Consider the following 24,269-nt stretch of genomic DNA (forward strand, 5'->3'; position numbering starts at 1 on the left):
GCCAGCTTGTTCTCTGTCCACCCTACCCTCACCTCACCACCCCCCTTCGCCCCAGCATAGCAGCTGCATGGTGACAGAAGCCGTGCCAGCTTGGGGCATTAGAAGCAAAGTTGCATTTACTAGGCGGCTCTGGGCTTAGAGAAGTGTACTAATCCCTTAAGAGATGTGTGGCAGGAGATGAGAGGCAGGGAAAGCTAGGGAGGAAATCCCCACGGGGGTGTGGGCCTGGCCCTCAGCTCTAATTCTCTCCAAAGATCAGGTTCAGGTCCTGCAGGAAATGCAGAGGCTCTGGAGCTTCAGAGGCAGAGAAGTGGTAATTAGGGGAGGATGCTTTTGACGGCAGCAACAGTTCTGAAAGCAGAGGGGAAGGGGATCAGCAGAGTCAGATAGGGAGGAAGCTGAGCTGTCCTCAGCTATCAAAGGAGGGAATGGGCCAGAGAGGGCTCTCCAAAGGGAATGCTGGGGCGGCTCTGAATTTCCATCCCTGTCAGACTCCCTGAGTGATGTCACATCCCTCTTTCCCAGGGAAACTAAGATCCCATGGATCTGGATCTGTGCAGACTCCTCAGTAGGCCCCCTCCCATCTGGAGCAGATGTGCTGCCATCTCAGGGTAGCCAGACCCTAGCCCCTGGGCCTTCTTCCCATCCCCTGGGCAGTGGCGGGGAGGGCAGGGGAGTTCTCTAGCCTAGTACTAGCCCTGGGGGCACGTCGGTGCATTGCTGAAACAACAGATGTCATCAAGTCCTCTGCCTAAGTGAGGTCTTGAAGCCTATACTTAGCATCCTTCTTGAGAGTTAGAAATAGTGGAATGGGGCATGGTGAGGGGTGGGTTCAGGCTGGGAACCTCACTTGAGCTAGCTGTGTGGCAGTAACTGGAGCCCCAGCAGAACCTACTCTTCCTGGAGTGCTTCCTTTCCCAGGCCCCAGGGAGGGGCAGGGGCCCCATCCTGCAGATGCTACAGACACTAAGGCCGCCAGCAGACCTGGCACACTGTGTTCAGCTCTGCAGATGACAAGGCAAGGTCCTCAGCCCGCAGCACTTGGGGAGGCCCAGCCTCCCAGGCTGGGGAAGGTAAGGCTTTGGGGTTCGTTCTTTCCATGTCAGACTTTGAGGATCCAAGACCCTTCTGGCTTACCGTGCCAGATCTTCTCTTTTTTTCTTCCCACTACAGGATGCTCGCTCTATGGCAGCAGCTGCTGCATCCCTCGGGGGACCCCGAGCAAACACAGTCCTGGAGCGCGTGGAAGGTGCCCAGCAGCGGTGGAAGCTGCAGGTGCAGGAGCAGCGGAAGACAGTCTTCGATCGGCACAAGATGCTCAGCTAGATGGGCTGGTGTGGTTGGGTCAAGGCCCCAACACCATGGCTGCCAGCTTCCAGGCTGGACAAAGCAGGGGGCTACTTCTCCCTTCCCTCGGTTCCAGTCTTCCCTGTAAAAGCCTGTGGCATTTTTCCTCCTTCTCCCTAACTTTAGAAATGTTGTACTTGGCTATTTTGATTAGGGAAGAGGGATGCGGTCTCTGATCTCTGTTGTCTTCTTGGGTCTTTGGGGTTGAAGGGAGGGGGAAGGCAGGCCAGAAGGGAATGGAGACATTCGAGGCGGCCTCAGGAGTGGATGCGATCTGTCTCTCCTGGCTCCACTCTTGCCGCCTTCCAGCTCTGAGTCTTGGGAATGTTGTTACCCTTGGAAGATAAAGCTGGGTCTTCAGGAACTCAGTGTCTGGGAGGAAAGCATGGCCCAGCATTCAGCATGTGTTCCTTTCTGCAGTGGTTCTTATCACCACCTCCCTCCCAGCCCCAGCCCCAGCTCCAGCCCTGAGGACAGCTCTGATGGGAGAGCTGGGCCCCCTGAGCCCACTGGGTCTTCAGGGTGCACCTGGAAGCTGGTGTTCACTGTCCCCTGTGCACTTCTCGCACTGGGGCATGGAGTGCCCATGCATACTCTGCTGCCGGTCCCCTCACCTGCACTTGAGGGGTCTGGGCAGTCCCTCCTCTCCCCAGTGTCCACAGTCACTGAGCCAGACGGTTGGTTGGAACATGAGACTCGAGGCTGAGCGTGGATCTGAACACCACAGCCCCTGTACTTGGGTTGCCTCTTGTCCCTGAACTTCATTGTACCAGTGCATGGAGAGAAAATTTTGTCCTTCTCTTGTCTTAGAGTTGTGTGTAAATCAAGGAAGCCATCATTAAATTGTTTTATTTCTCTCACTTTCTGGTTTTTAAGAGATTTAGGGAACTAGGAATTTTTCACAAGTGACCTGGTAAATGTAGTATCCCAGAGGGGACAGAGAGCATTGCATTTTGCTAGGTCTAGACAGGCAGAGCCTTGGGAAGTCCAGGTGGCCATGGCAGAGCCAGCCACAGTGCAATCAGGCCAAGGCCACGGCTTGCTGGAAGTCCTCCTCACCTGATTAGGAAAGAGGTGGGTAGGCTGGGGCAAGGAGCACAGGGTGAACTGGCCCTTGGGAGTTATCCTGAGATTTTACTTGCTTCATGTTTATGGGCAGTTCCTCTGAAACTGAACAGTGCGTGATTCATCCTAATATCCTACAGACACAGTAAATAGCGCTCCCTGCAAAACCTGTAAGTATCCCCAAATGAAAACCAACAGGTATTAGGAGAGGGGTGGGTGGGGGCAGCTAGAAAACGAGCTGCCCCATATAGAAGGAAGTGCCAGCAGCTTCAACAGGGACATCCAGGGGAGCCCGGCACTGTGTCAGCTCCGGTATGGATGTGCGGTGCAGGGCATGTCCAAGACCCAGGCAGAGGCAAGGCATCTAGAGGGACCGAGCTGATCTGGTGTCTTCAGGGTTGTTCAAATAAACCTTGATTAAGAACCTTTGTGGGCTGGGTGCGGTGGCTCAAGCGTGTAATCCCAGCACATTGGGAGGCCGAGGCGGGCGGATCACGAGGTCAGGAGATCAAGACCATCCTGGCTAACGGTGAAACCCCATCTCTACTAAAAAAAAATACAAAAAATTTGCTGGGCATGGTGGCGAGCGCCTGTAGTCCCAGCTACTCGGGAGGCTGAGGCAGGAGAATGGCGTGAACCCGGCAGGCGGAGCTTGCAGTGAGCCGAGATCGCACCACTGCACTCCAGCCTGGGGGACAAAGCAAGACTCCATCTCAAAAAAAAAAAACCTTTGTGTGGGCCACCATGCTGGGTTCTTGGAGAGGTGTGGGAGGCAAGAGAACGACATGAGGTAGGGGTTCAGTTTGCAACAGTTTGCCAAAGTTCAGAGACAGAAGCGTAAAGGGAATGGGACTGGGGTGACCTGCAGATGGGGCTCCCAGGAGGAGCAGAGACTCTGGTTGGCATTGGAAACAAGGGACACAGCTGAGAGGGGACCAAGTGGATTGTGGGGTCCTGAGCAAGTGCACTTAGGAAGTTTGTGGTAGGGCTAGCAAGCGATAGGTGTGCCCCCAGATGCAAGGCTGGGACAGAGGAGTTGGTGCTGACAACGTTTCTACTGGGTCATTTACTTGACAGCTGATCAGTGCCTACCAGGGTCAAGTACTGCTGTGGAAGCTACAGTGGGCTATTTTATTCTTTCAGGATGGGGGGATGCTCTTATTTCAAGAGGCACACAAAAGCAGCATGTTCCAAAGGTGGGTAGGTGGGTGTATTAACTTAGCAAGAATAACCAGGCCAGAAATTGGTGCCTAACATTGCCAGGTCTCCCCTGTAAAACCACATGCCCTGGGGGAAACATTGAGTGCTATATTTCTCTGAGGCTTGGGTAAGTCCTGCAGATGATCCAACCTGGCTTTGGTAGTTTTCGGGACACCTGTTGTTAACTATAAATAAGCCAAACTATAAGTCCAGTATATGAACATTTATAAAAGATTAGGAGTGACTGTTCACTTTACTAAGGATTCAACTAGTAACCAAACGTCTCAATGTGTCTCAACTTCACACACACAAAACCCGATTTTCAGACGATGGCAGAGTACACTTCATCTTTCTGTGAATATGAAGGGGCGGAGATCCCCAGCAAAGGGGTGAGCGCACTGCTTGGCTGGTATCTGGAACAGAGATGAAGACCCCTGCAGCCAATGACGGAAAAGATCAGAAATGACATTCTTCACCCTGTCTCGTATGATGTAAAAGGAACAGAACTTGGCTGGGTGTGGTGGCTCACGCCTGTAATCCCAGCACTTTGGGAGGCCAAGGCGGGTGGCATCACGAGGTCAAGAGATCGAGACCATCCTGGCTAACATGGCGAAACCCTGTCTACAAAAAATACAGAAATTAGCTGGGTGTGGTGGCGCCTGCCTGTAGTCCCAGCTACTCGGGAGGCTGGGGCAGGAGACTCGCTTGAACCAGGGAGGTGGAGCTTGCAGTGAGCTGAGATCGTGCCACTGCGCTCCAGCCTGGCAACAGAGCAAGACTCCGTCTCCCAAAAAAAAAAAAAAAAAGGAACAGAACTTGGTGCTGTTGTGTTCAGAATCCTGTCTTCCCTCAAACCCACCAACCATGCTGTTCTGTAATAGATTGGTCCCACCTGGAAAAACAACTGGTTGGGGTTGGCCCTGGGAACCTGAGCTTTAAGAATTGGTCTCCACGGTTAGAGACCAGCACTCATCCCTCGTGTGGCTCACAGGGAGGCCGATGGAGAGGCCAGCCTGCTTACTCGTGGCCTTTCCTTCATTTCTCACCCAGCCCGACTTGGTCCTCCTCCTCCTCTCATTTCCTGGCATCCATTTGTTACGCATCTGCCAGCAAAACCCCAATCCCACCCAGTCTGACTTCCCTGCTCCTCCCTGGGCAGCCCAGTGCTGCCACAGAGGCTGAGGGTGCCCTGGCAGGTGCATGGCCTCCACCCCCTCCCTTCCCCCATGAGGGCCAATAATCCTCCCGTGAGGCTCACTCTTGAGGCCACTAGACAACCTTCCTGTCTCCCCGTCTCCCTTCCCTAGAAAATCTTGCTTATGACTTCAAGAAAATGGAGTGATTTCTTAACTCAGCCCCATTGTTAAATCATTCTTCATACTCATCCTGACTGCCTTTGCTACAGTCTTGGGGATAGTGTGTTCCTGTTCAAAGCCAACCGCCCACCCCATACTGCATGGTATTTCCATCATTTCTCCAACCCCCAATACTGTCTGGGACCTCCATTTCTCCAATCCCCCCTGCCCAATACTGCCTGGGACCGCCATCATTTCTCCAACCTTACCTTATTTACTGGCACTTCTCCTCAGCCTGGTAACATGCTCAAGTCTTTGTCCTGAGAACCTTCCAGGGGCTCCAGGTCCACTCCTGGCTACAGTGGAGTCTCCTCCCTGTCTCTGTGCACTCGGTCATTCACCCCCTGCCAACTGACCTTGCCCTCCACGCTCCTCTGAAACTGCGCTCAGCAAGGTCACAGCTGGCTCTGGGAGCGCCAGGCCCAGAGGGTGTCTGGTTCTTGTCGTTCTGGCCCTCTCTGCTATATTTGGTGGTGTTGATCCTCCCTCCATAACACTCTTCACTTGGCTTCTGGGACCTGACCTCTTGGGCCTTTCTGACTGTCCCTTCCTGTCCCCATGAATGTTGGTTTCCCAGGCTTCCATGCTCAGCCTACTTGGCTCGATCTAAAATTTAATTTCTAAGTACTCTCTTTGGAAGTTTATTCTGTTTTGCAGTTTCATGGTGTTTATTCATCTCTATCTCTAGCCCGGCCCTAACCAGCCCCTGAGCTGAGCCCTAACCAGCCCCCAAGCTGCATAGTTGGACTGTGCCCCTGAGCACCCCAAGACCAAGATTAAACTCATCTTTGTCCTGAAATTGGCTTATTTTATATATAATATATATTTATATATTGTATCTATATATAAATTATAATTTTATTGTATATAGTACATATAATGTTTAATATATATTTAATATATAAAATTATATGTAATATGTTAATATATGTATACATGATATATTTATATATAATATATAATATATACATGTGTAATATATATTTATATATAAAATAAGCCAATTATATATTATAATATAAAATAATATAGATGTTATATATAATATTTATAATATACATTATATATAATATAAAATAATATATATTATATATATATTTTTTGAGACAGAGTCTTGCTCTGTTGCCCAGGCTGGAGTGCAATGACACGATCTTGGTTCACTGCAACCTCCACCTCCCAGGTTCAAGTGATTCCCTGCCTTAGCCTCCGGAGTAACTGGGACTACAGGCACATGCCACCACACCTGGCTAATTTTTGTATTTTTAGTAGAGACAGGGTCTCACCATGTTGGTCAGGCTGGTCTTGAACTCCTGATCTCAAGTGATCCGCCTGCCTCAGCCTCCCAAAGTGCCGGGATTACAGCTGTGAGCCACCGCGCCTGGTGGTTTCTTTTATATTCTTAACTGGTGGTACCACCACCCACCAAGTTGTTCAGGCCAGAAACCTGAAGGTCATCAATTCTTGATTCTTCTCTTGTACAATCACTCACAACGTCCCACCAACTTTACCTCCAAATAGTCTTCAAATCTGTCCCCTCCCCTCAGCCCCTGTTACCACTGTCCCAGTCCTCCCCATTTCTCACCAGATACTGCGGTTCTTGTCAGGAGTGCCAGAGAGCATGCTTTTAATCAGACCAGGTCACTTCCCTCCTTCAGAGCCATCAGGGGCTCCCCATTTCCTAAGGCATGAGTTCTTTATTGAGACCTGTAGGGCCTCGAGGCCATGTCTGCTTCTCTGGCCTTTAGCCTCAGAACCAATTGGCAGGAGTCTTGGAAGTGAGGGAGTTGGAAAGACCCTCCAGATGTGTGCACACCTAGGTGGGTGTGGGGTCTTGAGTACCAGGCAGGCAGTGAATCCCAGGCTGCCCCATGAGGCTCTGTGTCCTTGGTAGGAGCTGCCTCATCTCCCTACTGGCTCCCACAGCTCAGGCCCTGCCCTAGGGGATAAGGCAGGAGCTGAGCTTGAAGAAGTGATGGAAGCGGTAGACGGGGGATGCCCCAAGCCTACATTTACTGTCTAACACTGGAGCATGTGTTTCCCACTGCACAGGCAGTGCCTGTGTGGCTGCAGGGAGTCAGTAGGTGCCGTGGACAGAGTGTGGTCCGAAAGCCAGAAGCCACCTGGGTTCTCAACCCAGCTCTGCCCCTTGGCAATGCCTGAACCCCTTTTGAGCCGGTTTCCTCATCTCTAATAATACCAGGCCTCAGGGCCTAGCCTGTAGTAAATCCTCAACAAATGAGGTGCTGGGGCCTAAAGCTCCCTAAATGACCAATCTTCCACCTAGTAAAGTAAGTGGCGTGGCTAAGAGCACGAACACTGAACCCAGTACCCTGGGCATAAATCCTAACTGCCACTTACTAGCTAGGCAGCTTAGAGTAAATATTCAAACTCTATATGCCTCTGTTTCCTCACTGCAAAATGAGGCTACAACTACTGACTGTGTTGGGTTGTCGGAGGGAGTGCATTGTGAATGTGTATAAAGCACTTAGAAGAGTTCTGCAGTCTAAGCGCTCAGCAAGTGTCGGCTATTCTTGGTCACGTCACTATTATTACTATCACCACATAACCTCCAGCCATCAAGTCAAGGTTCTGCAGATTCAACAGGGACTTCCTACTCAGTGTTACCAGGGGCCCTTTAGGCTCCAGAAAACCCTGACCCCTCAGCTAGATCCCACCCTTGTTGAGGTCCAACTCCACACTTCCAGGTGGGGCGACTTCTCCTCCGGCTCCCCTGCCCCGAGGCGTGGAACTGAGCATGGAGCCAAGGCTGCAGGCAGTGCTGGCTCTGAGGGCGCCTGAGCTCTTGAAGGTTTGGGGGCTCCTCTGATTCCTGCCTCCAGGTGGACACGGAGGCCAAGGCTCCAGGCTGGGAGTCGGGACCCCTGCCCTGGCTCTGCTGCTATTCGCTGTGTCACCTTGGGCAGGGCAGGCCTCCTCTCTAAGCCTCAGCCTCTCCAGATATCCTCTCCGGATAGAGCACATTAAACTAGCCCGTGGTCTCACAAAGCACGGTGTACACACGCGAAGCGATTTTAGGTGGTACCCAGAAGTACACTTTTTACTGTAGTAGTTATGTAATTACGTTAATGTGTATTAGAAAAAAACATAATTGGCACATACACCTCACAATTTTGTGGATATTAATGCTAAGGACAAGTAAAAAGGGGCCGGGGAGTGAGCATATATAAAGAAAATCATTAGGAAAACAGAGAGTACAAATGATGCTATAAATGGCAGAAACCATGGAAGCAGCTGTGTGCTGACGATGCCAGTTTGGGCGCCCTGAACAAATCGCTCTCTAAGGGACCGTCAGATCTTGCATCTGTACACTACAGAATCTCTAGATGTCACTCTGAGTGTTGACCGACTGGGGCTGAAAAGCGTGAAGAGAGGGTTTGCCCAAGGCTCTGCTGCTGCAGTGGTGAGAGGGCAACTTAGACCAGGTCCTGAATGGATCCACACCGGGAAGGACACTGTGGTGCAGTGGCCAGGAGTGCCGGCCAGGAGGCTAGACCGCAAGGGTTCATTCCCAGCCCTGACTTTTCCTAGCTGTGTGACCTTGGGCAAATCAATCTGTCTCCATTTCCCCAACTAAAACATGAGAATAGTAACTTCTGTCATGGGGTGTGGCGAGGGATAAGTGTGTGTGTCAGTGTGTAGGGAGCAGGGCCTGGCATGTAGTGAGTGCTGAGTGGCTGTGGTTGTCTGTCATTCCTAATACGTGACTGTGTGGCGGAAAGGAGGGCCTCCCCACAGCTACCGAGAGAGGTCCCTGTTGGCACCTCAGCCTAGTCCCTAGGCTTTTTCTGCCTGCAGAGAAACAATGTAGAGTTCGATGTAGAGTGAGGGTGGTAGGGTGGGGAAGCAGAAGCTAGAACGCAGGCCTCCCACCTCCCAGCACAGGCCTCCCACCTCCCAGCACAGGCCTCCCACCTCCCAGCACAGGCCTCCCAACTCCCAGCACAGGCCTCCCAGCTCCCAGCACAGGCCTCCTCCCTAGAGCCGCAGGCCTCACCACACGGAGCTGGGCCTTCGCCTTGCTGGAGGCTCATCTAGTGGGCCGCGTATCCTTGGGCACACCTCTTTCCTCTCTGGGTGCCACTTTCCTCAGCTGGCCACTGGGGAGGATGGCCTTGGTGACCTCCACGGGCCCCTCCAGCTCTGGCTTCAGGCAGCTTTGTGCATGTGCGGTGCAGCTCCCCTGCAGTCCCTGGCGGAGGCTGGCTGCGCGAGTGCCCCCCAGCCCTGCACTGTGTCCCTGGAGAGCCACTGCAGCCCTCCTAGTCCCCGGTTCAACCCCTGGAGTGCCCAGTGATCACCTGACAGTCCCCACCCCCAAACTGGTATCATGAAAGCCACTCCAGAGAGAGAGTTGTCTTCTCCTGACCATAAGGACTTCTCCCATAAAAAGAGACTCCCTGCGTGTTCCTGGTCTCTCGCCCTTCACACTCACGACGCATTTCCTATGCGCTAATTCAAGTCCCTCCTGCTGTACAGACTTCCATCCAGAGGCTATCTGAGGCTCCCTGCCGGCTGGGCCAGATGTGTCCCCCTCCCTTGGCTCTCAGCAGGGCAGCACCCTGGAGGACAGCATCCCCACTCCTCCTAGGCTCCAGCCCAGAGCTGCATGTCGCTTGCCCAGACTCAGGGCAGCCAATCACAGGAGGCCAGGAGTGGCCCTCTCTCCTCCTTGGGAGCTGATCCCAGATCAGAGGAGCCCCCACCCCCTGCCGCCCCTCCTCCCTCCCCTTCTGGGTGTGTTGCCGTTTGAAGCTGAATCAGGTAAAGTGTACCTGGCTCCCGGTGCTGTGGCAGGAAAGCCCGGCCAGAGGCTGCTGAAGGTGCTGCTGGGCAGGCGGGCAGCCCCGGAGATTCCGCAGTCCCCCCAGGAGGTTCAAGAGCCACTGATCAGGATAAGCGCTGCCGGAGGAACAAACCCAGAGAGGTAACCGTGCGAAGGTGGTGGCTGAGGGATGTGCCCGAGTTTGATCCTGAAATAGTGATAGCCCCACCCGGCCTGGAGGAGGGAGGCCAGGAACACTGTTTACTCAGGGCTTAGTCACCCCTGATGGCTTTCCTACCCAAAGGAAAGGAAAACAGAGCCAAGCCACCTGCTGGCTGGGGTTACGGCACCCACCAGTGCTGGGAGAAGGTGAGATCAGCTGTGCTGCCAAGGACATTGCCACTGAGCGGGCATTTTCCCATGGACTTGCTCGACGTGAAGGGTCTAGGCAGGAGAAGAGCTGGGCCTGGGTCTGAACTTGGGAGCAGGCTCAGGAGGTGCAGAGCAGTGGTGAGGGGCCTGGCCACAGGAGAGATGGCCCGGGCTCACACCCTAGCTCCATTACTTAATTGTTGTGGGACCACAGGCCATTTGCATATCTAGGTCTCTGTCCCTTCACTTGTTAAGTGGGTTAATAATAGTATATGGCTCACAGCTGTGTGAGAATCAAATGGGTAAAGTGCTTAGACTAGTACTTGGCATAGAATAAATGTTATATAAATATTTTTGTTGTTTTTAATCATGCTATTTACTAAAAATATGATCCCCCTTAAACTCACTTAAGCTTGCTGAGCCTCAGTTTCCCCATCTGTAAAATGGGAATAGAAAGTGATTTAAGGGAGGGCGGGACACAGTGGCTCATGCCTGTAATCTCAGCCACTCAGCAGGCTGAGGCGGGAGGATCACTTGAAGCCAGAAGTTCGAGATTCTGTCTCTACAAAAAAATTTTTAACAACCCAGCATGGTGGTGTGTAGCTATAATCAGGAGGCTGAGGCAGGAGGATTACTTGAACCCAGGAGTTCAAGTTTACAGTGAGCTATGATCGTCCCACTGCTCTCCAGCCCGCATGACAAGGTGAGATCCTGTTACTTAAAAAAAAAAAAAAAATTAACTTTAAAAGAGCTAAGGGAACTTGAAGAGATTAAATAAATAAATTGCTAGCACATGGTAAGGTGCCTAGTAAATAACAGTCTCCTTCCCTACGGTGTGAGCCAAGATTCTGTCCCCATTAGAACACAGCATTTCCTCCCACTCAGTGCCTGTGCTTTTTTATCCTGCTCCCAGAGGAGGCAGTTTGGATGGATAAGTTTTGTATTTTCAGGCTCAGACCTCTGCATCGCTGCTCTACCACAGACATTAAAGGAAGGTGACACGGCTCGTGAGACCACCTGCTTTGCTATAACAGTCATGGACTGGTGACACTCACCTGTGCCCATTCAATTGCCATTCATCCAGCAGCAATTCAATTACCCCTCCACAGCAGGCTACTTCTTGGACACCTCGTATGTGTCAGGGGCAGGGCTGGGCCCGCAGGATACAGAGGGAGCATGAGGTTCCTGCCCTTCAAGGAACTCCTGCTCCTTGAAAGAGCAAGACACAAATGCACAGCAAGGTGAACAGCAAGGCGAGGGCACGCCAATGAACTATGACCACTGAGAGCAACGCACCAAGGCTTTAGGATTCAGGGAGAAGGAGAAAGAGCAGAAACAGGAGAGGGTAGTAAAGCTCTGTGGACAAAGAAAGACCCAAACAGCTTCCAGAAGTAGGAGTTGGATGAGTGGAAAGGCAAGGGGCTAATTCTCCCGGAAAGGAGCAACTCTGTGAACATGGGCTAGAGGGGAGAACGCAGAGGCTGCTTGAGAGAAGAGAGTCATGTTCACGCTGAAGCTGAGGGCTGATTTGGGGATATGGGGGAAAAGAAGGTTGGAGAGAAGGATGGCAGACTGCGGGGAACCTAGATGCCAGGCCTGGGAGTGTGAACAGCTGTTCATTACTGAGCACTTCCCAGCCACAAAGCATGCCAGCGTGTTTTCATGCACGATCTCCTTGAACTTCACAGCAACCTTAGGAAGTGAGTGCTGTTACTCTCCCCAGCCTACAGAAGAGGAAATGGAATAGGCCTGCTCAAAGTCATATAGCTGGGAAGTGGCAAAGCCAGGATTCTCAGACACATCTGGCTGGCTCCAGAGTCCCTGGTCGTAAGCCAAGGTATGACAAGTTCAGAGAGCCCCAGTTCCCTCTAAAATACAGGTAACCGCATGCATGAGACAGGTTGGAGAATCCCAGTGACAGCCTGCACACAGAGGAAGCTGCGAGGGCCTCAGCCACCAGGAGGGGAAACTGGGGTGGGGGCAGTGGAGAACCAGGGCCATGGTCTACCCTGGCCACAGGTCCAGGCTCTCCTGGCCTCGGTCCCCCCTGTGGAGTGGGGGCTGCAGACACCCACTTCACAAGGACACCCTGAGGCTCGAATGAGATCCAGAGTGTGAAGCATCACAAGTGCTGAACAATGTTGGTTCATGAATCTCCTTCCCTCATTACGGGCACCATCTCCCCTCCAGCCCTGCAGCTGCAGTCACTTCCCACCTACAAATTCTCTGGATCTATTAATATGATCTGCAGAGGCCACCAGACCCATCTTCCTTCGGAACCCTCAAACTTTGGTTCTGTGGCCCCTAAGGGCTTTTTTCCCCCATGAAATAGCCGTCACCTACAAAGGATACTCCTTTTTGTAGAGAAGGGAGTGAGAATCCTTTTTCCTCTGTTCCCCTGAGTTGGCAATAATATGGGCCCCAGGGCATGACTCTGCTTGAGGTTGGCACTGGAGCCTAGGGCAGGAGGGCCAGGGAGGAGACAGCAGTGATGATGCGTGTGTGGCTCAGAGGGCAGAGGCTGGCAGGCAGCACCCTTGGGGGCAGCTTCCATGGTACCCACCCCTCAACCCCAGCCTCCCTGGCTTCCTAGCCTGTGAACCCAGCTCTGAGGCTGACTGTTCCTCATCAAGGGAGGCTCAGGCACAGCTTGAATTTCCGGGATTCAAACTGATTTCATCTGCAGAACCGCCTGGTTCATTCTGACCATGACTTCACTGTGTCTATAGGATGATTTTCCTTCCTCTTTGTCTTCTTTGAAATTAACATTGATTAATCATAAGCATTCAGAAACACTCTTGAGCACCTATGTGTGTAACCAATGATGAGAACAGGAATTGCAGTAACTTGCATTTGCACAGCAGTGTGAGTCACTTCAGCCAGAGAGAGCAAGTTAAATACTGGGTTCCTAGTCACAATTTTGGCCAGGGTCTCACCTTTCCCTTCTGCAACCCCAAAACCCACCCCCAGTGAGGTTGTTGGACTCCTCAGAAGGTATTTCTACTCCCCGAAAGGCAAAGTACGGAGCAGTTTTATCTGATGGTAAGATTTGTGCAGAGTCACATTAGCACTTATTGGTGGCTTTGGGACAAGAGTCCAGGTGTCGGGCTCCTGAGCCATAGACTCTTCCTCCTCCCCTTGGGTGGGGTGGGGTAGTGGGAGTAATGTAGGGAATGGACTTTCTTCTGAATCTGAGTCTTATTCTTCTGGGCTAAGAAAAACTCATTCCTGGACAGGATGACGATGCCCCAGTCCCAGAGTGTAGAAAGGATCCCTTGAATCCCAGGTCAACATTTATCAGCCGTGTGACCTGCGGCAATTTGCTTAACCACTCTGTGCCTTGTTCTTCTCATCTCTAAGTTGGGGATACCATCAGTCCTGACATCATAAGGTTGTAATGAGAGTTTTGTAGCACACTTAGAACAGCGGCTGGCATATAGGTAAGTGCTAGGTATGTGTGGGCACTAAAATGCAGTCCTTTTCTCTTCTACTAAACTGAGGGCAGCAGTTGAGGTTGTCCTCTGCTGGGTCCCCAGCCCACAGAAGGATTCCTTGAAGGAGCTCAGGAGATGTTATTTGGTAGGTGGATTGGCAGGCGATAGAACACACGGTTGAATAAATTCAATTTATTAGAATTATTTGAATTCAGTTACCCTTTTCATTCAAAGATTGGAGGGGAAAAATCGGACATTTAATGCATAGAATTTTCCTTTTAGACTCTGTCAGGACAGACGTGACTGTGGGAAGCTACTGGGTGTAAGCATTGGTGGAACAATGTTGGTGGGGCACCTGCCGTCCTGGGCTTCTCTTAGCCACATCCAAGGGTCCTAGAGCTTCTGGGAGCTTTTCTGAAGGTCACCCGTCCCTTACCGGCAATAAGAGCTACCATTAATTCAATTGCTTTTAGGTACCACGTGGCTCACATACATTACCTTTATCTTTACAGTAACCTCTAAGGTAGGTATTATTACCTTCACTTTTCAGATGAGGAAACAGGCTTATAGAAGTCAGTAACTGGCCTAAAGCTACTTAGCCAATAAGAGCAGCGCCAGGATTCATCCCGGCCAGTTTAATCTAAAGCCCGTGCTCAGGGTTTAGGAGTGGGGTGGTTGCCTCTGGGAACATCTTCCCATGACTCCACAGCATTGCAAATGCCTAGTTATATTCAGAGAACTGGGAAGGACTAAATTCCTCACCCAGCTCCACCCCCAGGAGATCCTGTAACAATCATTACTCATAAAAAAGGTGGGGACCCCTGCCCGGCCAAGAAAGTCCTCATATCAACCCAATGAGACCCTGGTAAATTCAATCGGCTGTGTGACCCTGAGCAGCTCTCCTAGCCTCTCTGAGCCTGTTTCCTCTTTTGTAAACAGGAACAGTAATACCTTCTCTCAGGTGTGAGGATAGCATGGGATAAGGAAAGCAGAACACGCCGCAAAGCACCAGGCATCAGAGGGCACCTAATCCACGCGAGCCCGTCCTTCTCCACCCTGTTTCTCTTCTTTAAGACTCTCAGCAAAGTGATGCCACACTGGGGACTTGGCTTGGTCAGCCCATGTCAAAGCTCTGTGAGCTTTTCTCTTTGTGAAACTGGATGCAGCCAGGTTGCTGGGGAGCAACAGAGGTTTCCAAACCTGAGGCAGGGAGGATGGCGTGGAGGGCAGCGTGAGGGGCTAAGCAGGCTCTGGGGCCCATGGATAGTACTTCCTCATTCAGTGCAGGCTAAGGCGGCAAGTGGGGCTGGAATCCCGCCTGCACAACACCCACCCAGAGCATGAAGCATCATTTTCTAACCCAGCAAGGTGCCATGTGGGCTCATGGTCACAGGGCCTGGCTGCCCCTTCTCCCATCAATGTTGAAACTATACCCGTCAAGATTCTGAAAGGATTGCTTATGTTGAATATGTGGTCTGGAGTGTTCACTATGTATACGGTGGGGGTGGTGAGGTTATCCTTCTAGAAATATTTACAGGTTATGTGACAGACCCCCCAAGGGAGATTGTAAGATTTCCTATTTGGTTTTTTGTTGTTGTTTTGGGGTTTTTTTTTTGAGACAGGGTCTGAGTCTGTCACCCAGCTGGGTGCAGTGCCGCAATCACAGCTCACTGCAGCCTCCACCTCCTGAGCTCAACTGATCCTCCCACCTCAGCCTCCTGAGTAGCCGGGACTACAGGCATGCATCACCACATCCAGTTAATCGTTTTTATTTTTAGTAGAGATAGGGTCTCTACTAAAGTATGCAGAACCTAATGAAAGATGAATATGATATTTAATGAGAGATTTTTTTCAAGTTAGTGATAAAAAGATGGCCTGCTTAATGAATGCTAAATAAATTGACACTGCTAATTATTGGTCTACAAAATTAAAACAGAACCCTATTGGAAACCATACACAAAACTGAATTCCTAAAGGAAAATGTAGCGGTGAGTAAGACTTAAACAAGACTAGAAGCACAAGGTTCCCAAGCTGGTCACAAATTCCTGGGCTCAAGCGATCCTCCCACCTCGGCCTCCGAAAGTGCTGGGATTACAGGTGTGAGCCACACACCAGCCCCTATTTGTTTCTTAAAAAAATATATTTATCCTGGAGATTTAAAGGCAGAATTTCCTGAAGTGTATTCTATTTGATGTTAGTGGCCTTAAGACCATTTTTTAAGTGTTCTGTGGTTCCACTGGGAATTTGGGGGTTAAATACAAACAGGTTTCTTTACCTGCAGGGCTTCCCAGGGCCTCTGATGCTAACGTGGCCTCCAAGGGCTGATGCTAATGTGGGTATCCAAGGAGGGAAATGCGGGGAGCTGCATTTCTCAAATTATGGAGCCCTTAGGGGAAAGGTTTTAGCAACCACCTTGCCTAGAGGCAGGGGAATGAGTGAGGATTCCACAAAGCTAATGAGTTGTCATTCTGAGTCCTTGGGGCTTCCTTACAAATGTTCCCAGTTTTTGGCGGCAGTGGGTAGAGGGGTGGCTATGGAAGCAGTCTCCCTGTTGCTGCCTAAAAGCAGCATTATGGACTGGTCAACTCTCAGAAATCTCTCAGAGTGGTAGGAGAAGAAGAAGACTATGGAATCACTTTCCCCAGTACTTCCTTCAGAGCCATGGGTTCCCTGTTGAAAGAGACATGTTCAGCCAATTCCTGACCTCAGACCCCCGACTCTGGTTCCAGTCCTGCTAAAGACAATGAGGAAAGCCTGAAAGGTAGAATTACGTTGTCTGCTTCTTCAAAGTTCACATCTGCCTTTGCCTCCCCAGGGCTTCCCACCAGTGTCAATCAACAAACACTTAACTGAGCGTGTACTGTGTGTCTCAAAGAAGGATAAGACCAGAGTTCTTGGGCTCACAGTTTACAGCCTGGGTTGGGGGCAGTGACAGGAAGAGCCCTGGGGAGAGGGCCCTCAGGTTGCCTGTTGCCCATGCAGAGTATAAGGCTGAGGAGGGTGGGGAGACAGGGCCCTGGTGAACATTGAGCACCAGGGAGAGGCCTGGGAGAGATGGGAAGGGGATGAGTATGAAACCATTAACAGCAAGTTATGATAATGTGCCATCCCCAGGGGTGTGGACAGTGAGATCCTCTGGCAATAGGGACAACAAGGGGCTAATATTGGTGGGGCAAACACTAATGCTACACAATTAGAATCGGCAAGGTATTGCAAAGGAGGCCCGGGAGACCTCCGCTGGCAATGCGCCCTCTCTGGTGCAAGTCAGATTTGAGGATTAGAAAGTTCTTTGCACAATAATTGATGATAGCTGGCCCTAAACAAACTAACTGTACATGGTACAACTGAGCGCAGACTGCAGGCATAACAGCTCAGTGTAGCTTGCACCACGAAGAAAGCTCTGGGGAGGAACAGCAGTTACTTCCTGCCAAGCACATCTGCTCGGCTGCTTCCCAGGGCAAAGTAAACTAGAGTACAGCTGGTAATGAATGGGGTTGCTGAGGGCAAGGAGTGGCTCTGGTCCCAGAGAGGAACCAGGGCCCCTTAAAAAGGTGGACAGCATTGCCTGCAACTAATAGTCTGTGCCTACTCAGTGCAATCAATGGGTTCACTCAACTAGCTCTTTCAGCAGTCATCATGGGGGCTAAGAGTAGAGGGAAAGCTCTCCCACTGTTTCAGAGCCACACTTTTATCTAGTAAGTTGCCTAATGCTGATGCAACTGCTATTTTTAATTCAAAACAACAAACTACATCTAATTGTATTAATACATCTAATTGTATTAATACGTATTTTATGTATGTGTACATAGTGAAAGTTTAAGTGATATGAATTGCTTCACAAACACAGGGAGAAAATTAGTAGATGTTGACAGAAAACTCAGTAGCTTTTCCTAAGGGGTCTTCTCTTACCCTGAATTTTCCAGGATACCTAGGGACCCACAGTCCCCAAAGGGAGCTGTCACAGGAAGTGATGACTTCGACACCGCTGGGGTCGGGATGCGAATTTCATCAATCTGTTGCCGCCATTGCGTCTCACCACCACACCGTGGCGCTATTGAAAGCTGGTTCTGCCCAGTCCCATGAACTTAGCCGATGAGTAGGTTCCCTGCTACTGATAGATCCTCCTGGGGCCCTTGCTCAGGTTTTCTAAGCTCAGGCAAGGGAGCTCCTGCTGCTTGACTCAGTCTGATGATACTCCAGTCTGTATCTTCCCAGCAGCAGAACTCCATGGGCCACCTTCCAAACACATCTTCAAGGGGGTGCTACCCTCCGAAAAGATGACCGGGGTGACCTTTAGTTCTTCTCTTAGCAGAAGCTAAATAACAGCATTATAATTTGAATCTTCAGCGGGACATCCCCTCCAGGAATTATCATTATAATTGTAATTCCTCTCCAGCAGGAATAATTTACTAAGATCCTTTTGTTAGGTCAGTGTAAACCTCTCTGTTCCTTTGATCAGATGAGAAGTCACTAGTAGAAATACTGAGGGAAGAGGTGGGAAACTGAGGTGGTGGATTAGCCTTTATTAGTTCATGAATTCCTAACAGTGGGCCTTTAAAAAGTGACTTACCCTTCATGTGCCTCAAGTTTCTCATCCGTAAAACCAGACAATATTAGCACCTACCTCTCAAGGATGGCGTGAGAATTAAACGAGATGATTCAGATCAGGCTCTTAGCACAGCGTCTTGCACATCATGAATAATAAGTGTAGCTATGATTATCCTTATTATTATTATTTCACTACAATGTTTGTTTGCTGTTCTATCTTAGTACCTAGAGCAGTCCCAGGATATCCAGGACCCTCTGTACATATTTACTGAATGAAAATCATGCCACTTAATGGTCATATGCTACACTGTGTTCCTCAGCTTCTGGTATTCAGTGATAGATGCAGAACACAATTCCCTTGCAGGTGTGTACCCCCCTATGCTACCTTGCAGATAGGTTATGAGTTCTTTTTTTTTTTTTTTTTTTTTTTTGAGACAGGGTCTTGCTCTGTTGCCCAGGCTGGAGTGCAGTGGTGCAGCCTCAGCTCACTGCAACATCTGCCTCCTGGGCTTAAGCCATCCTCCCCCACTCAGCCTCCCCCTGAGTAGCTGAGACCACAGGCACATGCCACCAAACCCCGCTAATTTTTTTAATTTTTTGTAGAGACAGGGTTTGCCATGTTGCTCAGGCTGGTCTCAAACTCCTGGGCTCAAGTGATCCTCCCTCCTTGGCCTCACAAAGTGCCGGGATTACAGGCATGAGCCACCTCGCCTGGCCTATCAGTTCTTTTCTAACAGTAAAGACAGAATTGGCTTAAGAAATACATAGTCCAGCTGTGAAATTTCTTGTTTGAATCACCTTTCTGAATTGTCATATGAAAAAATGTAAATAGTATATGAGGAAAATAAATAAGTTATGAATATTAAATCAACATAAACAAATAGTAAGCTGTACTTGTTAAAATTGTCATAAACTTCTGACCCCTATCAAATTAAATTTAAATAATTAAGTCAAATATGAATAGACAGGTATCATATGGGAGAGTGTAGTCTGGATCCCAAATTTGTACAATAAAAGAGAACTGCTAGAAAATCATTTTGAGCAAGGGACTGATAGGTGTTACCTGAGAAATAAAAGCCTTAGCCCCTGCCTTCTGACTGCTTACATTCTGGTTGAAGACATAGAATGCACAACCTTAAAAAGAATGTGCCATCTTTGAATGCACCCCATGTTGGAAGCCGGAGAGCTCAGGCAGTCAGGATGGGCAGGAGCTGGAATCAAGGATGGCAGGACTCTGGGTAAAGCAGAGAGATGTAGAGAGGGCCTCCAGGACCAGAGCCAGCACAAGCCAAGTGTGAGATCCGGAGAGCAAAGAGTTCCAGAGAAGACTGACCTGAGAGATCTGAGGGTCTGTTTGGGAGACATTTTCTAGAACTTTCTCTTGAAAGCAACGGGGAGGCTTTGAAGGCCATTGAGAAGGGGAGGGATATGTGAATTTGTCCTGAATTCTCAGACATTTGGTTTCACTCTTTTTTTTTTTTTTTAATGGAGTCTTGCTCTGTCGTCCAGGCTGGAATGCAGTGGCATGATCTTGGTTCACTGCAACCTCCACCTCCCAGGTTCAGGCGATTCTTCTGTCTCAGCCTCCCAATTAGCTGGGATTACAGGCACCCACCATCCCACCCAGCTAGTTTTTGTATTTTTAGTAGAGACAGGGTTTCGTCATGTTGGCCAGGCTGGTCTCGAACTCCTGTCCTCAAGTGATCTGCCCACCTCAGCCTCCCAAAGTGCTGGGACTACAGGCGTGAGCCACCATGTCCGGCCTGGTTTCACTTTTGAGAGCATATCTAAGTGTCCATGATGCTTAGAATAATTGTTGATTTTTCTTGGTCCTCATTTAGTGTGGAGGACAAAGCTAACTGGAAACAGACTCAGGGCCTGCAAAAAGGACAGAGGTGAGAGGGTGCAGAAGGAGACATTCTCAGGAATCTGAGTTTGCCACCACCTCCTCCTGTCAGGGAGAGAGCTAGCTCCTTTCTGTCTCTTGGAGAGGCCGTGCCCAGTGGCCAAGGTGTCATGCTGCCCATCACTCACTCACTCGCTAAGTCCTGATCATCTTTTATGAAGAGTGAAAAAATAATAGAGTAGTGTGATAAGTGCTAAGATGGCACTTATGGAACACTGTAGACACACACAAGAGGGGGGAGTGCGATCAGAGAGGTTTCCTAGACAAAATGGCACCTAACTTGGATCTGATAACCACATGCAATGAAGCTTGGTGGCACCTAAACTCAACACACACCAATTATTTCTGAAATAACAACTTCCTAAAGCCTATGAAAGGCTACGTGTAATCAGTCCCACCCTGACAAACCCAGCTTTCTGCCTAATCCTCTCTCTGTTATTCCACATGTATTTGTGGAGCATCTAATACTCAACAGGGGCTGGGCTAGGCTCAGGGCATACAGGTGAAAGAATAGACACCTCCATTAGGTGCCATGGAGAAACCCAGGGTGGGGTGAGAGGGTGTATCCCAGACCATAGGGACTGGGGCAGGGAAGGCTTTGATGACTGTCTCTGCCAGACAGAGGGCTTTGAATGGACCAGCAACACCTACCTTGTTATCAAAGAGGCATTCCTTTCCATAAAGAGTTGGCTTCCCTCATTGGCTGACGGCTGCTGCTGCTAATCCAATAAGCAGTCTCAGACCCTCTTCTAGATGTAAGACCCCGGAAGGGATCAGTGATGAGACTTAATCCCCCACTCTCAAGGGACATGACAAAACTGGGCATTTTTATAAGCTATGCCCTTTAGGAGGTGTTTTTTGCATATATTTTTTCACATTTGATTCTCATATCTTATTAATTTCCTGGTCAAGGATGTTTCCCTTGCCCTTCCGTTATGGAAACCACGACTCAAAGTGGTCACCCGACTATTAAGGAGTGGGCACAAGATTTTAACCCAGATCTGTGCCCCTTCAGTAGCGAACCGCCTCTCCTCATGAAGCTTACAATCCCGTTTGCGGGTGGGGATGATACAAAGAAGCCCATAATACAGGCCTTTCCTAACTGATATGTTCACTCTCCTCTCCTCTTCTTTAGAAATGTTCCCGGGGACTCCCTCCACTGAGCTGGCGCACTCCTAACAGCAGCCATCAGTTTGGGGACCCCGGACAGCCCGGGGATCCCGAAGGCCGTGAGGACCAAGGACCAGGCGCTGGGGTGGGTGTGGAGGACATGGAGCCCGTGGTTTAGGCCTGAGGTGCCCATGTTGGGCGGCAGCAAGAGGCAGGGCGCGCGGGTCTGTGGCCACGCCCATGGGTGCTGCGGAACGGGGTGCGGGCCCTCAGAGTTCCGCGGCTCCATGGGCTGGCTCTGAGAAGGCGTGCACCGACCTCCTGAGAGGGGCCACACTTGTCTAGGGCGATGGCTCTTGTTAGGGAGTTATTGGAAGCCACCCTAAAGGGCGAAAAGAGGCCCTAGCAAGTCCTGGTACCCAGGAGCTGCTGCTAGCGATGTGACTTGCCCCACTGGTGGAGACGGTGCAGACCCCAAGCCGGGGCCATTCGGTGGGAGCCTCGCTCTGGGTCCAGCTCCACGCGGCACCATGAACAATAACTTCTGCCGGGCTCTGGTGGACCGGAGGCCTCTGGGGCCCCCCAGCTGCATGCAGCTGGGCGTCGTGCCCCCTCCCCGGCAGGCGCCCCTGCCCCCCGCCGAGCCCCTGGGCAACGTGCCCTTCCTGCTGTACCCGGGCCCAGCAGAGCCGCCCTACTACGACGCCTATGCGGGGGTGTTCCCCTACGTGCCCTTCCCCGGCGCCTTCGGGGTCTACGAATACCCCTTCGAGCCAGCCTTCATCCAGAAGCGCAACGAGCGCGAGAGGCAGCGAGTCAAGTGCGTCAACGAGGGCTACGCGCGCCTCCGCGGCCACCTCCCCGGCGCCCTGGCTGAGAAGCGACTCAGCAAGGTGGAGACGCTGCGCGCCGCCATCCGCTACATAAAGTACCTGCAAGAGCTGCTGAGCTCGGCCCCCGACGGCTCGACGCCCCCCGCTTCCCGCGGCCTCCCGGGCACCGGGCCCTGCCCCGCGCCGCCCGCCGCCCCCCGTCCCGACCGCCCTGGCGACGGCGAGGCCCGGGCGCCCTCCTCCATGGTGCCGGAGTCATCCGAGTCCTCCTGCTTCTCCCCGTCGCCTTTCTTGGAGTCGGAGGAATCCTGCCATTGATCGGGCCTGTGGCCGCCCCGCGGCTTGGAGGATGATCCGCCGGCCCCGTCCCACTTTCGGGAGCAGCGGGAGGCTGTTGGGTCACCCGCGATGCGCCGCAGGACGGTGACTGTAGGAGGTCCGCGGCGCTCCCGTGTCTGCGACACCCTCCCTCCTCCACCAGCTTGGGGCGGAAGTGCAGGGCAGCGGGTGCGATGGGCACGATAGAGACCTAGGAGCTCCGTGGGTGAAGCGAGGGGCAGGGCCTGGGACTGCTCCGGGCGTCCTGCGTCCCCTCCGGGGTGCAGAGGGGCTCCCCAGGACGGTCATCCCTGGGTCTGTCTCCCGCTCGGCCTCAGGTGGCTTTGCTCCGTCCTTCCTGGCCGCAGGCGCAGCCCAGTCTCTGCGAGTCCCCGGGATGCGAGCCCGACTTTGAGCCCTCGGTTACCATGCCACTGCTCTCCACCAGATGGCCTCAAATACTAGCGACTTCTTTGGGAGCACGCTTACTCCTCGAGAAAGGAACCCAGAGGAAGGGATGGGAGGCCAGATTGCTGCTGGCGTTCAGCCCAGACCGAACCTACAGACTCAGCAGAGGCGACCTGTGTGCCCTGGTGGCGTTCTCTGGCTTCCTGGGTGTGGGGGGGGGGGGGGTTACTCCCTCCCCGCCCCCCCCCATGAGGTCGTCTAGTTTTGTCCCAGGTTGGGTGGGGACTGTGGTTTTTTTCCCTCAGACTGTAAGCCTTGGGGGAGGGGGGTGTGCATATAGGTACATAGGCACTGTGTTGGCACCAAAGAGCTAAATAAAAGGATTGTTGAATTTTCTCATTCCTAGATCATTGTCTACCCTCACCCTTCCTGGTGCCCCTTTCTTATTCCCACTCCCAGTCCAGAGTACTTGCTGGGAGGGTATGTGGGGTTCGCTGTTAGCTCAGCACATTTAAGATTCAGTGTTGTTAGCTCAGGCGTTCAGTGAATTTTTTTTTTTTTTGAGACAGGTTTTGCTCTGTTGCCCAGACTGGAGTGCAGTGATTCAATCCCTGCTCACTGCAACCTCCTTCTCCTGGGTTTGAGCAATTCTCCTGCCTCAGCCTCCAGAGTAGCTGGGATTATAGGTGCACACCACCACGCCCGCTAATCTTTGGTATTTTTAGTAGAATCCAGGTTTCACCATGTTGGCCATGCTGGTCTCAAATTCCTCACCTCAAGTTATCTACCTACCTTGGTTTCCCAAAGTGCTGGGATTACCGTGGCTATCCTCAATGAACTTTTCTTTTTGAGACAAGGTCTCACTCTGTCATCCAGGCTGGAGTGCAGTGGCCGGATCTTGGCTCATTGCAGCCTCAACCTCCGAGGCTCAACTGATCCTCCCACCTTGGCCCCCCTAGTAGCTGGGACTACAAACACACACCACCATACCCTGCTAATTTTTGTATTTTTTGTAGAGACAGAGTTTCACCACGTTGCCCCGACTGGTCTTGAAGTCCTGAGCTCAAGCCATTCTCCCACCTCAGCCTCCCAAAGTGTTGGGATTACAGGCGTGAGCCACCATGCCTGGACTCAGTGAACATTTACAGGGAGCATAGTACATAGGGGGACTGTGCAGAGAAGGGGCCAGAGTCCCAGAGATAAGGCACACAACCTTTACACCTGTAGGGATGGGAGGAGGTGGGGAAGAAAGATACACAGCAGATGCTCCACAGTGCAGGTGCTATGCCAGAGGTGTGCACACTCAGGGTTGTTCTGGGAGCCTTCTAGCCCACTGGAGAGGGGTTTACTGTTTCTCTGACATGGGATTGCTTGTGCGGGTGGGTTGAGGGTATGCTTGGGGAGTTTTGGCTGATGGTGCAGATACTGAGATGGGTAGGGGCTGCTGTGGAGCTGTCCTGACTTAGGCTGCCCAGTGCCTTCTCCAGACAATGTCATGGGGCTGAGGAGGGGGAAGCCTAATTTTGGCATGAGGGGGCCACTCTGCAGTTTGAGGTTCCATATCCAAGGCTACCCATTCCTGACCTCTGT

At 51.4% G+C, this 24,269-nt stretch overlaps 2 protein-coding genes across 11 annotated transcripts in view; both read left to right on the top strand.

The window, feature by feature from the left end:
- TMEM9 (transmembrane protein 9) overlaps positions 1 to 2,207 on the top strand; it is a 36,801-nt gene extending 34,594 nt beyond the window's left edge. For all 10 annotated transcript variants that reach the window (XM_004028124.5, XM_063709682.1, XM_055367980.2 and 7 more), the window contains one exon: positions 1,174 to 2,207. In XM_004028124.5, coding sequence (XP_004028173.3) covers positions 1,174 to 1,326 — 153 coding nt within the window. In that variant the 3' untranslated portion in view covers positions 1,327 to 2,207. The remainder of the gene's footprint in view (positions 1 to 1,173) is intronic.
- A 7,604-nt stretch (positions 2,208 to 9,811) lies between these two features.
- Positions 9,812 to 23,084, top strand: ASCL5 (achaete-scute family bHLH transcription factor 5). The gene is made up of 2 exons (XM_031013611.3): positions 9,812 to 9,912; positions 21,146 to 23,084. The coding sequence occupies exon 2, from the start codon at positions 21,651 to 21,653 to the stop codon at positions 22,269 to 22,271; it is 621 nt and encodes a 206-aa protein (XP_030869471.2). The 5' UTR covers positions 9,812 to 9,912; positions 21,146 to 21,650; the 3' UTR covers positions 22,272 to 23,084.
- The last annotated feature ends 1,185 nt before the right edge of the window (positions 23,085 to 24,269 follow it).

The sequence above is a fragment of the Gorilla gorilla genome, chromosome 1, assembly GCF_029281585.2.
Source record: "Gorilla gorilla gorilla isolate KB3781 chromosome 1, NHGRI_mGorGor1-v2.1_pri, whole genome shotgun sequence".
Lineage (NCBI taxonomy): Eukaryota > Metazoa > Chordata > Mammalia > Primates > Hominidae > Gorilla > Gorilla gorilla.

What these genes read in the sequence shown, in the direction of transcription:
- ASCL5 (XM_031013611.3), top strand. Translation starts at nt 21,651, where the DNA reads ATGAACAATAACTTCTGCCGGGCTCTGGTGGACCGGAGGCCTCTGGGG.